The following is a 17807-nucleotide window of genomic DNA, read 5'->3' as shown; positions in this document are numbered from 1 at the left end:
AAGAAGTTTATATAGGGAGAATTCAAAGTAACACAGAGAAAAACTTGAATTCTTCACGTATACAGAAGAAAAGGACAAAATTATGAAACTAAGAGAAAAAGTGAAAGATATGGAAAACAACCTAAATTAGAAAACCAATTAAGCATAAAGGGATGGTAAAACTATTCATATTTGCAAGCAACAACCACACTTTCAATAAAATCAATTTGCATGTTAAGAATCAACGAGAGTTGAGTCAATGGTCAGATATATCATTTTCAAAACAAAAACAAACAAAAAATTACAGCTTTCCACATTGATAATAAATAGTTTAGCAGACATTATGTGGAAAGCATCTTACTCATATTATCAAGGAAAGGAGAAGGAGGAGGAGGATGAATAAAAGAAGAAGAAGAAGAGAGAGGAGAAAGAAGAGAAGAGAGCGAGGGGGAGGAAGGAAGAGGAGCTGAAAGAGGAAGACGTTAGTATAGTTAATACGTAAAATAAAAAAATACAATACAGTTAAATAGAAAAAAAATAAATTCTATTGCTAGGTGCAAGACTGACAAAGATATCAGTTGTTTCCAAATATGTTTTCAGGTTTAATGCAATCCCATGGGATTGAGGAGTGGCAATGGGGGATTCAGATAGGTTCCATGGAATAAACATTAAAGTCATTTTGAAAGAATAAATAGTAATGAATAGCCATTTTATTTTTGTAAAAATTACAGTGGAAACATTTTTAATTTTTAAACTGAAAGAAAAATGAGAAATTGTTCTATCATATATTTAAGTAAAATACTACAAAGTTATAATATAAAACAAGATGGTTTAGTCCTGTAATTACAGAAAATAAGTATATACTATGAAACATATTCTTATAGATGAAAAAAATTTATGTTATATATTTTTATTAATGAAAATATGTTTAAAACAGGAATATTGGAAAAATAATGCTGGGGAAGTGAACTATATAAAAAAAACAATTAGTGGCTGCATGTGGTGGCTCATGCCTGTAATCCTAGCACTTTGGGAGGCCAAGGTGGGTATATCATCTGAGGTCGGGAGTTCAAGACCAGCCTGACCAACATGGAGAAACCCCATCTCTACTAAAAAAAAAAAAAAAAAAAAAAAAATTTCCAGGCGTGGTGGCACATGCCTGTAATCCCAGCTACTCGGGAGGCTGAGGCAGGAGAATCGCTTGAACCCAGAAGGCGGAGGTTGCGGTGAGCTGAGATCATGCCATTGCACTCCAGCCTGAGCAATGAAAGTGAAACTCCGTCTTAAAAAAAAAAGAAAAACAATTTAATTTATCATCTTAAATAATAAATCAAATAAGTAATTTAGATGTATTAAATATAAAATATAAAAGTACTTACAATCTAAAAGAAAATATAAACATAGTTTTTTAATGTAAGATATTTATAAGCATAAAGAAATGATAAAATAATAAAAGAAATGATATATTTGACCAAACAAAATGAAATTTTCTGTACATGAAAAATATGTTTAAAAATAGTTAAGCTGGGAGACATCTACAATAGACAAAGGACTTACTTCCTCTCTATGTAAAGAGATTTTGCAAACAATAAAATTTCTACTGTCTCATTAACAAATATACAGAAAGCATAAATAATTTTTACAAAAATATACAAATCATTACTATCTGAAAAATAATGGTCTATATTTCAAAAGATGTAAATTAAAGCAAAAATGTGATGCCATTTTGTCTACTAACTTGGGCAATTTTAGAAAATACTAATATTAAGCACACAAAAAATGTATCAACACTCAATGCTGCCACATAATTATTTATTCAATCCTGCTAGAATGAGATTTCATAATACATACCAAGAAAAATAGGTATAATTTTATTTAACAATGTACATAAGTTTTCCCAAATTACTTATATTTTCTATTAGTAAATACATAATTTGTTTATACTTTAAAAAGTAAACCTTGTGAAACTGCAGTTTCTCTGGTAAGTGCTGAAGTGATTATAAACATAATATGCAATTGCATGATTAAGCAAGGAGCAATTATTCTTTGAGGGGGTTACTGGGAGTTTGGTAATAAGGAACAATTCTTCAGAAAAGAATTTGGCTTTTCTTTGTCAAGGTGACTGGCCATAGTGAGCACAACATCTTCCCATGTAGAGAGACTAATATGACCATCACACAGTGTAATCAAGCGAGATTGATGTGATTAGTCTGCGGGGTCATCCAATCTTTTGGCCTCCCTGGGCCACATTGAAAGAAGAAGTTGCCTTGGAGTACATAGAAAATACACAAACATTAATGATAGCCGATAAGATTTTTAAAATTACAAAAATATCCAGAATGTTTTAAGAAAGTTTACAAATTTGTATTGGGCTGCATTAAAAGCCATTCTGGGCCGCATGTGGCCCATAGGCCGTGGGTTGGATAAGCCTCGTTTAGAGTGTAGGGTCAGTATAGAAGAGTATCTGAAAATAAAGTCAGTTAAGGTAAACTAGCTAGTCATTCTTTCCTGATACCCTGATGGATCTTTGGAAGTGTAAGAATCTATATGTGGGATTCGTCACATGTCTCACTGTGCATTTGTGTTTATAAGTGTGTCCTGAATAGCATGTGCAGGACTTTGACATGTACCACACGTACATTTCATGATATGGAATAGAAGGTCCACCAGCTGTACCTACATAAGCCTTTACTGATCCAGGTGCTCAGCTTGTCCGAGAGATGGGGAAAACAGCTCTTGACAAAATCCTCAAAGGTCACTGTTGCCAAGGCATTGATGCTGGCAGCCACGGTGCTGTAAGGAAAGAAAAGTGAGAACATGGTCTAAGCTACGTAAGGCAGAACTATCAGCCTGCCCTCTTGTCCAGGGCAGAAAGATAAGGCAAGGCTCTAGGAAAAACAGATGCAGACAGGTCTCTATCTTCTGAGACTCCATGGGAACTATATGGCCTCTTTACTCATCTTTGAAATCTTTTTCCATGCTATTGCGCTTAAATTTTTTCCATGAACTACAGTGAAGAAGCTAGGCTTTCATAATCTAACACCCACTAATTCCTCTTAACAAGAGGTTAAATGAACTAGCAGGCAGCACCAGAGGAAATATGTGTGTGTGTATCTACGTGTGTGTTCAGGTTGGAGTGGAAGCAGAAAGTAGTGACTACCCTAACCCAGCAATCAGTACAGCCTGCCACTCATTATTAATTATTCATTCATTTATTTATACATCGTTTTATTCATTCTGGGTATCAAGCATACAATGGTGAACCAGAAAGACATAGATCTTGCACTCTAAGTGGTACACAAACTATTGACAATTATTTACCTGCTTACAGTTGTGAAATTGTTGTGAAGGAAAATAGCAAGGTGCTATAAGAGCATACAGAGACCTAAATTGATATGTAGTTTGGAAAATTTTCCTTAGGAAGTGACAGATAGGCACTGGGAAGATCCATGCAAAATGGGAAAAAGATGTTGTAGGAAAAAGGAAAACTTACATATAAATGTCTCAACATAAAAAGGAGCTGTTACATTCAACAACCGAAAGCTACCAGCGTTGCTAGAATGGTATTATAACAGTAAAAGAGAAAGTGGCAAGAGATAAGACAGGGAAGTGTCCACAAATCGAAACTGCATAAAACCTCTGATATTCCCTCTCTCACTTTCCAATCAGAGCTCAATCCTATTTGACCTAAAACTTGCTTAGGTGACACAGCACCTGAACGTTGGGGTTTTCTTTGCAGAATGACATGAGACCTTCTTTAATTCCTCATACGGACCTGGAATATTTTAGCGAGTGTAATAGATAAAATATTCAATTCAAGTGATGCAAAATCACAACTATGAAAAAAAAAATTCTGGAAAAGAAACAGACCAATGAACAAAAGATGTCTAGGAATTTGTAAGTTTTCCGTTTATATTCATTAAAAATTATTCTGTTATCCTCCAGTGCTCACTTGAACACAAGGTATAGCTATGACTTCTCTAAGTAATATATACAGAGGAAGTAAAAACTGTCCAAGACCCATATCTGCAAACTAAGTGCTTTGGGGGTACTATTCTTATTTTTCTAAGAATTATTTATTATTATTATTTTTTGAGATGGAGTCTCACTATTTCGCCCAGGCTGGAGTGCAGTGGCGCGATCTCAGCTCACTGCAAGCTCCGCCTCCTGAGTTTACGCCATTCTCCTGCCTCAGCCTCCCAAGTAGCTGGGACTACAGGTGCCCGCCACCTCGCCCGGCTAGTTTTTCGCCCGGCTAGTTTTTTGTATTTTTTAGTAGAGACGGGGTTTCACCGTGTTAGCCAAGATGGTCTCGATCTTCTGACCTCGTGATCCGCCCGTCTCGGCCTCCCAAAGTGCTGGGATTACAGGCTTGAGCCACCGCGCCCGGCCATTTTTCTAAGAATTAAAACATGGTATGTGATTCCTGCCAGACTCCTCTTCTATCTGGAGCTCCATAAAAGTTAAATAAGGAAAGAAGACGATTAAATAAAAGGATTTTTTATGCTCCCAAAATCTTTGTCTTAATATACATCTTATGAAAGTTTCTAACATCAAGGTTAATCTTTGAATCCTTTGGGTGGGAGGAGCAGAAAGTTGAATTTGGCCCAGAAGGGTAAGGTTTGTAGAACCTTTGCAGGGTTGCCTTGGCAGTCAGGTGGATCCATATGTCAATTTTCAGATTCTAAAGCTGCTACAAGATAGTGGAAATATTTTTTCCCCTATGTCTCAACCACTATCTCCCCATTCTATCCCCACTCCTGTCTTTTCCTTTCTCTGTCCCCACAGTCTCCTGGTGGTTGTGGCAGCTGTAATCTCTCTATACCATATGTTGTCCAGTGTGTTTCTTCCTTGAAAATTTGGGACTTAGAATAAAGGAATCAACATTCTTTTATGGGGGATTTATTCTGTTAACAGCCATATTTCTCCAGTCTGGAAAGAGTGAGCCTCAGAGTAAGAAGGCAAAAAATAAAGCATGTAGAGAGAGACAAAAAGACAGAGTGTGACCCTTACTGGTGTTTGAGTCTCTGGTGCTCACTATCTCTGTCCTTAGTGTCCTTGAGATCCTAGGACCAACAGCATAGGACACTGTCTCTGTGTGCTATTGATGCAAAATTCTAAAAACAGTATTAGTAAAGACAAGTCAGCAGTGCACTAAATTAAAATCCTAAGGTAAAGTCATTAAAGTCATTATATAAATTCAAGGATATTGCTATTTTGGAAATCTGTCAACATATTAACATGCTAAGTTTTGAAAGAGCAAAATTATATATCCATTTCAAAAATGCTAAAATTTTACCAAAATATACCACTGACATAAACATCTTTCTAAAATTAGCATAAATATATGCATTTTATTCTTTTACTTTTTAAATAATTTATGCAAATATTCTCAAATATAAATAATACCTTTCAAACCAAAAGTCAATACCTTATTAAATTGTAAAATCAAATAAATATTCCTTTTAGAGTACATAATAAAACGAGGATTTCTGTTATTACCTTAATTATTTATTATTGTTCTCAAAGCACAATTACATAAGAAAATAAACATAGAAGTATGCCTATTAAAAAGAAAGAAAAAAAGTCAAGAGTATTTGCAGATATTTGATTACAATCAAACCCCAAAGAATCAACTAAAAATATTTTTTAAAAACCCCTAGGTATCAGGAAAGTTCTGTGAAATAAAATTAATTAGGGTATCAGCCTAATAGATAAATTATATTTTAAAGCACAGTCATCAAAATTATTGGTGTTGGCATAGCTAAAGACCAATACATGAAAAGAATGTAAAAGATAATTAAGAAGAGGTATCAACTACAAAGAAGAATATAGAATGTAATAAAAGTAATATTTCAAGTCAGTGGTGAAAAATGGCCTATTTATTAAAGACAAATGGGACAACTTGGTTACTAGTTTACAAAGAAAATAAAGCAGGAACTTCACTTAATTTCTTATATCACATGTATAGTCTAGACAATTTAATAATGTTAATATTGAATAAAACCATAAGTATACTAGAATGGTATCTAGTTGATTATTTATAATCATAGAATGGACAAACCTTTCTGAGCATGATGTTAACCCTGAAATCAGAATGTAAAGCATTAATATAAATTAAAATCTTTATTGCTCAAAAATGTCATTAATAAAGCAAATAAATAATGAACAAATGAGAAAAGCAGTCAATTGGCTACTTTTCTTATATATACGTCAATTGGCTACTTTTCTTATATATAAAGAGGAAAGCTCAAATCTTCCTGACAGAGAAGATCAAGTCTTCAATTTGTATATCACTCACTCCCTTGGTTTCAAACCTTCTAATGACTTCCTATTTCACTTGAAATGCAAACTCTACTATTTCATGAAGGCTCGTCATGATTTGATTCTTGTTCACCTCTTGTAACTCATCCCCACCTGCTCTCCTCCCAGGGCCTTAAGTGCCAGTGTTTCCTTTGTTCTTCAAACACTCCATACAGTTTGTCTCCCCAGGGATTTAGTATTTGCTTTTCCCCCTGCCTGTAAATGTTCCTGCTTGTGCTCTTCACATAGCTGGCTTTTTTGTATCCTTTAGATTTCAATACAAGTATCACATATTCAGAAAGGAGTTCCTTAAAGAGCCTAACAAAATTAGGACCCTCAGACCTCACCTCTCTCGAGGCTGTTATTTCCTTTATACTGTTTGCTATTTTCAGACACAATCTTATTTATCTTTTTTACTCACATGGCCATCTGCCATGTCTGTTAGAAAGCGAACTCCGCGCCGGGCGCGGTGGCTCAAGCCTGTAATCCCAGCACTTTGGGAGGCCGAGACGGGCGGATCAAGAGGTCAGGAGATCGAGACCATCCTGACTATCACGGTGAAACCCCCGTCTCTACTAAAAATACAAAAGCTAGCCGGGCGAGGTGCCGGGCGCCTGTAGTCCCAGCTACTCGGGAGGCTGAGGCAGGAGAATGGCGTAAACCCAGGAGGCGGAGCTTGCAGTGAGCTGAGATCGGGCCACTGCACTCCAGTCCGGGCGACAGAGCGAGACACCGCCTCAAAAAAAAAAAAAAAAAAAAAAAAAAAAAAAAAAAAAGAAAGCGAACTCTGTATAAGCAAGGACAGTGCAGACAGTGCTTATGTCAGTCTTGTTCTCTGCAATATCCCTGATGTCACCAACTGTGTCTAGTATAATATAAGCCTTCTAAAATATTTGCCATAATAAAATGAATGATTTTGTATTTAGAATAATGCCCTTATTTGAGGAATGGAAGTTATTAGCTGTCTGAGTGTGTTATTAAAGATGAGATGAATGGAATGCAAAGAATAGATGTGCAGAATATATAGCCATGTGTTGCTTAATGGCAAGGCTATGCTCTGAGAAAATGCATTGTTAGGTGATTTCATCATTGTGCAAACATCATAATGTGCTTACAAAAGCCTAGATGGCATTGTCTGCTACACACCTAGGGTATATGGTATAGCCTACTGCTCCCAGGTTGCAAACCTGTACAGAATGTTCCTGTCCTGAATACTGTAGGCAATTGTAATACAATCGCAGAGCATTTGTGTACTTAAACATAGAAAAGGTATGATAAAATGCGGTATTAAAATATAGGGCCATCATCATATATGCAGTCCATCATTGACTGAAACATCATGTGGTACATGAATATATATATTGCAGCCAAATGAATAAGAAGAGCCAGCAGAGTGAGCTGCTTTATGTAAAGGTGATGTGAAAGTGTGGGGTCAATTAGCATCAGACAAGGTAGGATAATGAGAATAAAAGTCTTGAGTAGGGACAGATCAAGGCTTACATCCAGCCCCTGCAGTTTACTAACTCACCATAGGTAATTTTTCTATCTGGCTAAATCTCATTTTCCTTATCTGTATACTGATGATGAATGAAGTTCTAGCCTCATATGTTGTGTGCCAATTAACAAGCAAATGCAAATAACACATTCAGAAGGTCAGTTTACACACAGTGAGTGCTTGCTGAATACTCTCGATCACTACACCATCATCCTTGTCATCCCTTCCATCATCATCATCATCAGATTGTTGTTGATATACGAACCTCAGAGTTCCACTGAAGGCACAAGCCACAAAAAGTCCTGGCAGTCCTGGCATTGTGGCAAATATCTCCATGACAAAGTATGGCATCAGCTGAAGAGGAGGCAAAAAATAAAAAAAATACAACGAAGAAAGAAAGAAAAGAAAAGAGAGAAAAAATAGGATTAGCGGTCTTCTCATTAGTGTTTGAAATGTGGGAAAATAGCTTTTGAGCAAAAGGAGGTAGGAAGTTTATTTTCCTTGTTTTCAATATATGCCATTTTCTTTCCTGTTTATCCTGAATGTTAGCAACTAAGTCCTAAAATCAAACCCATAAAAGAAGTCTTCAGGGAATCTAGATGTGATGTTCTACTCTACATCCAGGTTTGTGGCAGAGGAGCCCCTCTTTGACAGAGCAGGACAGTTAAATACATATAGAGAGGGAAGGCAAATGATTGCTTCTCGTGAGCATATTCTCCATAAATAAAGTTTTCAAAACCATGTTTACTGTACTATATCAGCACAATATTTAAATTATGCTGAGAAGACATGAAAAGAGGCAGGCATTGTGGAAATAAGCGTCATTGTCTTCAATCTGAGGTTCCTTAATCAACTGTGAAACCTGTAGGAAGAGTCCAAAGGCAGAAGCAACATCCAAAGCCATGGTTCAAGCCTGCATTCCACTGTTTCCTTGCTATGCTACCAAGCCTTGTCTTCAGAAACAAGGTGAGGTGCCCTCTTTTTTTTTGTTTTTTAGATGGAGTCTCACTCTTGTCGCCCCGGCTGAAGTGCAGTGGCGCCATCTCAGCTCACTGCAACCTCTGCCTCCCAGATTCAAGCAATTCTCCTGCCTCAGCCTCTTGAGTAGCTGCGATTACAGGCGCCCGCCACCATGCCCGACTAATTTTTGTACTTTCAGTAGGGACGGGGTTTCGCCATGTTGGCCAGGCTGGTCTCGAACTCCTGACCTCAGGTGATCTGCCTGCCTCAGCCTCCCAAAGTGCTGGGATTACAGGTGTGAACCACCGCGCCTGGCCAAGGTGCCCTCTTTTTTACCTTCTCATTTCCCTATATTTGAACCTGGTAGATGCAGATATCACCAAAGAGAAGAAAGAAGCCAACTTCTTGGGGTTTGAGAAATAGTGAGCAGTCCACACGGAAAAAGAGAAAAGCCAACATTACCCAACAATGACCAGAAGCGTGCTTATTCCAGACCTTCCCCACTGTCCTCAAGAAAACCCATACCTGGTCTGGTGCTGAGATGATGCCTGAAGTCCAAGGGTCACAGTCTTTGAAGTGAGAGTACATGATTAAGCCAGAGAAGACAGCACACACCAGAATGATCCAGAGACCCAGCAAGTTAAAATACAAGGCACTAGAAAAGAGCACATTGGCCTATTGGTAGCCTGCATACCATATCATGGTGTGGTGAGGTCATTATCAAGTACTCAAGGTAAAGGATTTTGGGCCTTTTTGCTAGTAAAATAAAATTCTATAGCCTTTAAGAATCACTATACTTTATACTTTTGCTATTTTTTTTTTTTTTGCTTGAGAATATTACATTTTAGACTCATTACCAAATTTAAATAAAGTAAGATTTTTAAGTGAATTTTCCTTTGAAATCAGGAGTTTTCTGCAAAGTCTTAATATGTGTGGTATGACATCTATTCTCTTGGATTAAATTTCACATACCACTCACTCATATTATATAACTTCAAGTGATTTTCCCCCTACTCAATTCATAAAACTGTCAAAAAGGCAACTTATATTTTTAACATCTTTTTCCAGAGGGATAAATGAGGTAATACAGAAATAGATAAGTGTTGGAAATATTCACTTTGGAGATTAATGCAGATAAAAGTTAGAGTTGGTTTTTTAAAAAGACAACAGAAAGTATGAAAGACTAAGGATCATCTTACCCGTATTATGTGGTGCAATTCATTTTATTTTAAAAGGCACAGATATGCCTAATTCCAGCCTGGGTGCTTTTGTAGTATCCTACAGTTATGTTGTATTCATTACTGTCCTTTGAAAGTCGAAATTTTACTAATTTCCTCAACTCCAGAGAGGACATGAAAGTAGGCTGGCCTTACCTTGGCCTGAGAGAATAAACAAACTCACTGTGGAGATGGCCACAGGGGGCCAAGAGAGCAACGCTGAACATTGTCTAAGATCTAGTCACTGTTTGAAGGGAATCATATTTAAATGTAAGGACATACATTTATTTCAAAGTCCTCTAAAACCTATACTGTACAGCTGTACTTGACTTTCAGAAGACCCTTAAATCGAAGTCCACATTTATAAGGCAAATATGCCAGATAATTATCCCACTTAGAGGAGTTTTCACTTCACAGTTTAAAAGAAGTTTTTATCTCAAAGGCTACTTCCTTGAAAGTATTTTGCCAATGCAATGATTTTTATGTGTTTGTTTGTTTTTCTTGCTGGGCTTTGGGAATACAATTGCTACATAAAATCAGCAATACCGATAATTGCTTTAGTTGTACTCTGGCTGTCTCCAACCTTCAGGCCAACTCTATTCAAGCCTTTGCTCTGGCTGGCTAGAGAGGCTTTCCTGTTCATCCTTGTTTGTAACAGTCACTTCCTGCTCTCTTGTCAGTTTCTACTCCTTATAATTAATTATGTCACTATACTATTTATGATCTGAAATTCTATATTTATTCATGTATTACTGTTTTGTGTTCCCAGAGCACTGAACAGTTCCAGCATATAGCAAATATAAAATTTTTTTTTGGTAAGAAATGATGAAATGATTGAAGAAATTAATGGTAGAAATTCATGACTATATAATTACATTTTTACACTGTTTCTTTTTAAAATATACCATTGGACCTGGAATTAAAAGTCTTTACTCTTAACAACTATGTGACTTTAGACAAGTCACATAACACTCTGAGTCAGTTATATCATCTGTAAAAAGAATGTAATGTAACTGCCTTACTTTTTATTATAGGATTATGAGGATTTAATGAGTTACACTCTGTAAAAATATGTGGAAGTTATATAACCATATAGAAGATAGTCATATATTATCCAAAACAATCTTACAAGTTTATCAGTCAACTATGCAAAATGAGAAACCAGTGGCAATAGAACATTAAAGTCGTCGTATTTTTAATTTGTTTATCATTTTAAATGGACTTTGGTTCTATAAAGGGTTAATTCTTCTGTTCGTCAAATAGGCTTTTTCATTGATCCATTCAAAAAGTATTTACTGGGCAACTGTCTGTACCAGGCCCTGTTCTAGGTACTGTGGCTATAGCAAGAAGCAATGCAAAACCCAACCTCGTGGAGATTACATTTTGGGATTAGAAGCAGGTAATGAACACTGAAAATAAATAAATAAATACATAAATAAGATAAGATAATTTTAGATCTGATAGAGATAAGGGGAAAATAAACTAAGGAAATGGAAATGGAAAAGCAACTGTGTGTAAATGTGCTCATTGTAACTGGGAGATGGGACGTGATACCCTGCATCAACTCCTACCCTCACAGCACCATTTACTACCAGCAGACCTGAAAGATAAACAAGGGTTTAGAAACACGAACAGTTAACTTCCAGGAAGCACATGTAACTATCTTGGTAAGTGATACTATTTCTAGGTGCAAGGAAGATTTGGCTTTAGATTAAGTTGTCTTTGGTGAATAATCACATTTCTGGTCATGAAACCAAATGCATGTATATGAGCCACTCCTGATTCTAACCCATGCCCACCTTCAGTGTGAACTTTATGGATCTATTTCTACCTACCTATTTTGCAGGATTAATTTTCCTCAAGTACCAGAGATTTTTCTAAACCCCATGGAATGTCTTAATTACATTAGGCTCTCAGATAATGGAACAAAAGCAAAACATCTCATCAGCATCTGCAGAGCCTCCTAGGTGACAGTCAGTCAGCAGCTGGCTCTGAGTGGCTTCCAGATGCCCCTGAGTGCCCTCAAGGCTCCAACTATGTGACAGATGGGAGCCCTCACCATTCCCCCACCACAGCAATCTCCCCTGCAGCTCTGTGCACTGCAACTGTACCGAACATCTGAACCGATTTCTCTCTCCTGAATTTTATTAACCCCATCACCTTAGATTCTCTGAGGGATCCCTTTTCTAAAGCGAAGTTTTACGTTTCATCTTTCATTATTCTCACAAAATTACTATGACAGTCCTAATCCCTTCGTGGGAGTCAGCATGAGTGGAACCAGGAATGGCAGTCCTGAATGTTAGAAAATTATGTACATTTGTTAGGAAATTATGTACATTTCTTTCTCCATGAGTATGCCTCCTTTTCTGCCAGCTTTCATACTCACTAAATACTAGTACAACAAATTCCAATTTCCAGGTAACTATAGGAATGGGATTGTATTTATTTTTCTTGAATTAAACTACTTTACTAAATGAGGTTTTAAGATTTATATACAGAAATATGTGTGTATGTGTGTACACATATTGATTGATTACAGCTATATAATTGTATTACTTGGTCTATCTTGTTGGAAATGTCCTAGTTAGATAACGATAAGTTCATTGATAGCTTCTGATTAGTTAGCCTTAATTTTCATTTACATATATATGTGTGTACACATACACACAAGTATGACCTTCTCAAGGCATTACTTTGTTTACTAAGCGATAAACATTTAATAAGCACAAAGCATTGTTCTTGGTCTTGTGGGGAAAAATGATTAAAAAGACACATTTCCTAACTTTCAGGTATTAACATAGAAAAATTAGGCATATTCACAAAAGAAAATAATATAAACTCATAATATTTTTAAAAACTAGATATAACAAAGAATTATTATTTATTTTACCAAAGGATTCTTCTCTTTACAGGTATAGCCAACTATAATTTATTTTAGAGCAGAATTTTAAATGAATTTTTCAGATTAAGTCACATGCATTTTCAATAACACAGCTGTTTGATAAAGAGATGACCACATGTGTGGAGGGTTTGTTACAATATTATTTATTGTAATAAGATTTGAATATGTTACCAGTGAATTGATGGAACACCAGATAATGCTTTTATTTCCTTATTCTGAGAGCTGTGAAATATTACATTACAGTTCTCCTTTTGGAATTCAGCTTACAAAATGGTTGAATCATTTCCAGGCAATTTTATATTTTATTTAGTGAACATAAGAAACTGTGCATTGAAAGCATTTTAAAATCACTTGGGGAAATATTCATAGTGACTATTTCTCTAAGAAAAGTTTAGTGTATCCTGGTTAGGCTGGGGAGGTTGAAACCTTGGGAAGCAACACTGAAGATGAAGAATCATTTTGGATGCAGTTTTGGCTTATTTCTGCCAGTTTTGTGAAAGTGTATATAACTTTGGTCTCTATTTTGGAGCATGGATAGCTTGCAGGGCTTGGAAAACATTTGATGCTTGTGCCTCTGCTTGTATCCTTCAGAGCAAACAGACCAGGAAAGAGTCAGAGCAGCTGAAGATCCATTGTGGCTTGCTATATTACCCTTTGTTTTCTTATTTTTTTAGCCTCTCCTTGGAAACTTTAAGAGTACAAACATCTGTTAAGTGAGCTTAACCTTTGCAAATATAAATGAAGCTTAACTTGGGCTTTTTCTGGTAAATGCCTACATCAAACACAAAAAAATGAAACTTAATGCTAACTACTCAGAAACCACCAAATAACTTACAGATATCTAACTAAGAAATTTCCAATCGGATAGACCAAGTAAGACAACTGTACAGATGTAACCAATCAAATATTTCCTTTGCTTTACTTCCATGTTTAACCTATAATTTTTCCCCTTGTGTTCCCTCAATTGAGGCCTTGAGCTACTTCTATTTGATAACTGCCTAATTCATAAATCACTATTCACTCAAATAAACTCTTTAAAAAATTTAATTGTGCCTTTTAACCCATGAAAGGAAAAATAATAGTTGAAGAGACCACATGCTAAATCAAGTGAGGAAGAAATGTGAGCTATTTACCTTTGCATCGCCACCCACAGTACCTAATTTAATCTAGTAATTTCTCAATAAATGGAGGCAGCAAATAATCGAGAGAAAAGACAAATCAACTTCAGTTCATACCCCTTCTCGGCCACTTCCTGCTGAGATGACAGTAGTAACACTGGGCTCAAAAAGTTGAAAGAGTTAAGTGAGTCTCTCTGCCTCTCTCTTACACACCACACACACACCCCAAGAGGAAGTATTAATATATAATAAGTACCAAATAAAGTAAGATAAAACATTAAAATTTGTCTTTACTGAGAACTTACAGCTTAGCATGCTTTTCTGTTTTGCAAGAGATGCATCGCTGAATAGTTGATTGATTGACCCCATAGATTCCGAGCCATGTAAAAGTTCCTCCCACTGTGATAGTCCAAAAAGTGTGTCGCCTGAGAGGATCTACATCAAAGCTATGAGACAGACAGAAATGAATGAACAAAGATATTCATTTGATGCCCAAGATATTATTTTAGGTGACAAGGTCATGTAGCTAAATCTTTGTAAAGTATGAAAAAATTGCATTGGACATACTCAAATATATGCAGTCGAGATCCATTTGTTGATTGCTCTAATACATTGTGGAATCCACCAGCATGAGTTGATCCTTGAATGAGAACCGTTAAGAAGCCCACAAACATGACAACCATCTGAAATGCATCTGTCCACACCACTGCTTTTAATCCTCCCTGAAATAGAGGGAATGTTTGAGTTCTTGAAAACAAACCCTGTAACTCTTCTGGCTCTGCAAAGCCTGTCTGCTAATACATGCATGCATTCTTTTGTTTATTCAGCATCAGCCACTGAGCATCTTTTATGTACCATGTTAAGCATGAGAATAAAATGAAAAGTGAGACAGACCCCTTCCTTAACTTTATAAAGTTTATAATCTAATGGGAGAAGCAGATGTTAGACAACAAGATAGTGATTTACTTAAAAATGTGGAAAGTGCAACTAAGAAAGACAGGTTACTATAGGAGCATAAAACAGGGAACCCTGACCTGGTCTTGAGGAAATGATGTTCAATCTAGTTTCTGAAGAATGAGTAGGAATTTACCAACTACAGAGGACAAAGAGAAGAGGGAACCAGAATGTGTGAAGAAGCACAGCTCCCTGAGGAAATACAAGAAAACTGGAAGATGTTGGTCAAAAGTGTGAAACACCCAAAGAGGAATTTGCTCTTTGGGTGAATTTGCTAGAGGCCTGGCCACACAGACTTTGATGAGGACACTTAAATGATTTCTCAGGAGCATAAGAAAGCATTAACAAGAGTTATATCATGAGAGATTTTGTTTCACAGCAGTTTCATTGGTGATTGTGTGGAGAATCAACTGCAGGAAAAGAAAAGGAGTTGAGAGACCATCTCAGTTTATTTCAGTAGTCCATGCCCAATATGATTGGCAGATAGAGGTAAGGTAGAGATGAAAAGAAGTGGATGGACTTAAAAGCTATTTTGGAGGTAAAATCAACATAACTCATGATTCATTGAATACAGGTGATAAAGAAGTAAAGGAATGAAGACTAACCAATAGGGTCTGGCTTGCACAACTAGAGACACTGCAAAATTAGTGACAGGGAATATATTTTGGGAAACTGAGATGGTAGAATATCAAACAAAGAACTAGGAGGGAATGGTATATTCCAGACATTCATGGAGGAATGAGTTTTAAGAGCTACAGAATGGTCAAATGGTGAGGTAAGCAGAACAGAGGTCCAGGAGGATGAATCTAATAGCAAAATCTAGGATACAATGATTAGGCAAGAGGTTAGAGCAGTGATTATGAAACCCACCCCAGCTCCCCTTGCGAGTCACTCAAGGAATGTAAAAGGAAAAATAAATAATTAAATAACATTTAAGCCCTATCCCCAGGGGTTGTGAATTAATTAAGATCTGGGTTGGGGTCTCATCCTCAGTGTCTTTTGAACGCTCCCTCATTGACTCTAATGTAGAATTTCAGTTGGGAACATTTGGGCAAGAAGAAGGAAGGAAAAAGAGAGGGTGTTGTAGTATTGCAGGTATAGAAGTCCTTAGGACCATGATCTATGTGGGATGAGCAAGTGGGGAAAGATGAAATAAAGTGATATATCAGTAAGTGCTTGGGAAATGAATGAGCCCTATGAAAATGAAATGATGTGGTATTTTTAACATTGAAAAACAGAATTATCATCTCTAGTTACTCCTCCAGAGTGTCAGGAACTTTAGTGAAAAGATGACAGGCTTCATCTTCATCTTGAGATGAAAGAAGACATTGGGGTTGCCCCATCACTTCTTTTGTAATTAAAATTGAAACTCAATTTTGAAAATAGACATTAAAGTAGCTGCCAAAGGCATTGTATTTATGTATTTTGTTCACATATGGTCTGAGAAATAATAAATTTCTTACCTCTTACCCCTAGGTAGCACTAGCTTAATTTTCTTAAATCCATTAAGCCTTCCAAACCCAAATCTCAACATAAGATTTTAGTGCTATGAAGACAAAATGGCAAAGGCCTCTGTTTTCAGAGGATACTTGGCGTTGGTTGTGCAGAAATCTGCATAAACTTGGCATAAGGCAAGAGAACAAACCACTTTATCAGATATTAATCAAAAGGCAGATCATAGTCACCATGAAGACTTGTCTGACTTCTTCATATAGCAAGAGTCCTCACCTCCTTTCTCTGTCATACACACACACACACACACACACACACACACACACTTATCTTCTTTAATACTGATGGTACCTTGTATGTCACCTACATGTTTAATCAAACTGCCTTGTTTGGGGCCTAATGTTTGCCCTACTAAACTACGGAACCCTCGATGGCAACAAACACTTTCTCTTTCACTGGTTATTTTAAATGTTTTATACATCCACAGGCTTAGCACAGTAAAGAGACTGCAATATGAGCAAAGGTGAAGCCTCTAATTTGACAAGAGAGAAGAACAGAGGTGTGGTACAGAGATTATATGGGTAGATTGGATTCACAGTATGAAAGATTTTTAACATCAGGCTAAGGAGCTTATAATTTATTTTGTGAACAGTAGGAAGTAAGGAAAGAATTAGATCAGTAAAGTGGCACGAAGAAATGAATATTTTAAGAAGATTAATCTGACAGAGGTATGTGGGGTGTGAGAGCAAGAAGAGACTGGAAGCATAAAACCAGTTAGAAGGTAGTAAATTTAGTTCATTTTAGTTTATTGTGATTATAAAAATATCTGGATGTGTTTCTGATGTCATGCTTCTTGGTTTCTATGTGTCCTACTTTGGCTATGCTTGTTTTCCTCTTTTTTCTCTTGCTTTGATGAACTGAGGCTTGCTTTTTCAAACTCCATTTTTCTTAACTTTGACTATTTTATGTAAATAGGTTCCCTTGAAATTTTGCCATGCATTTTAAATGTAGAGTCAATATTTAAGCAATGCCGTAATCTCCAGAAATTCAAGGATGATAAAACATTTAAGTCTGAGTACTCCCTTCCTGATTTACATGCTATTGTTATGTAGTTTGGGGGTAATTCTTTTTTCTTAATTTCAAAGTGGCATATAATTATAATTATGAACATAATTATTGATATGTTTTATATTTTAAATTGTACAATAATATAAAACATTTAATAATATATAAATTATAAAATAATGATTATCATTTAGTACCAAAAATAGTTTAACTAGACTCATTAAATGTTTACTATTTTATTTTCTTATCAATTCTTCTGTTTAAAACTGTCATATTTTAATGTTTTCCCTTTCTCCCGCAGTATCTCCTCTAGATTTTTCTTTAGGGAAGATCTGTAAGGGCTAAATTCTCTTTGGTTCTTG

At 36.2% G+C, this 17807-nt stretch overlaps 1 protein-coding gene across 1 annotated transcript in view; it reads right to left on the bottom strand.

The window, feature by feature from the left end:
• SLC5A12 (solute carrier family 5 member 12) overlaps positions 1-17807 on the bottom strand; it is a 51597-nt gene that overhangs the window by 18688 nt on the left and 15102 nt on the right. Inside the window, exons 5-9 of the mRNA XM_023230373.2 lie at positions 14542-14696; positions 14280-14420; positions 9263-9392; positions 8043-8131; positions 2660-2772 (exon numbers count right to left, since the gene is read on the bottom strand). Coding sequence (XP_023086141.1) covers positions 2660-2772; positions 8043-8131; positions 9263-9392; positions 14280-14420; positions 14542-14696 — 628 coding nt within the window. The remainder of the gene's footprint in view (positions 1-2659; positions 2773-8042; positions 8132-9262; positions 9393-14279; positions 14421-14541; positions 14697-17807) is intronic.

This window comes from Piliocolobus tephrosceles, chromosome 13 (genome assembly GCF_002776525.5).
Source record: "Piliocolobus tephrosceles isolate RC106 chromosome 13, ASM277652v3, whole genome shotgun sequence".
Taxonomy (NCBI): Eukaryota; Metazoa; Chordata; class Mammalia; order Primates; family Cercopithecidae; genus Piliocolobus; species Piliocolobus tephrosceles.
Note: the sequence above shows the minus strand (reverse complement) of the source record. Positions and strands in the feature narration are given on the sequence as shown.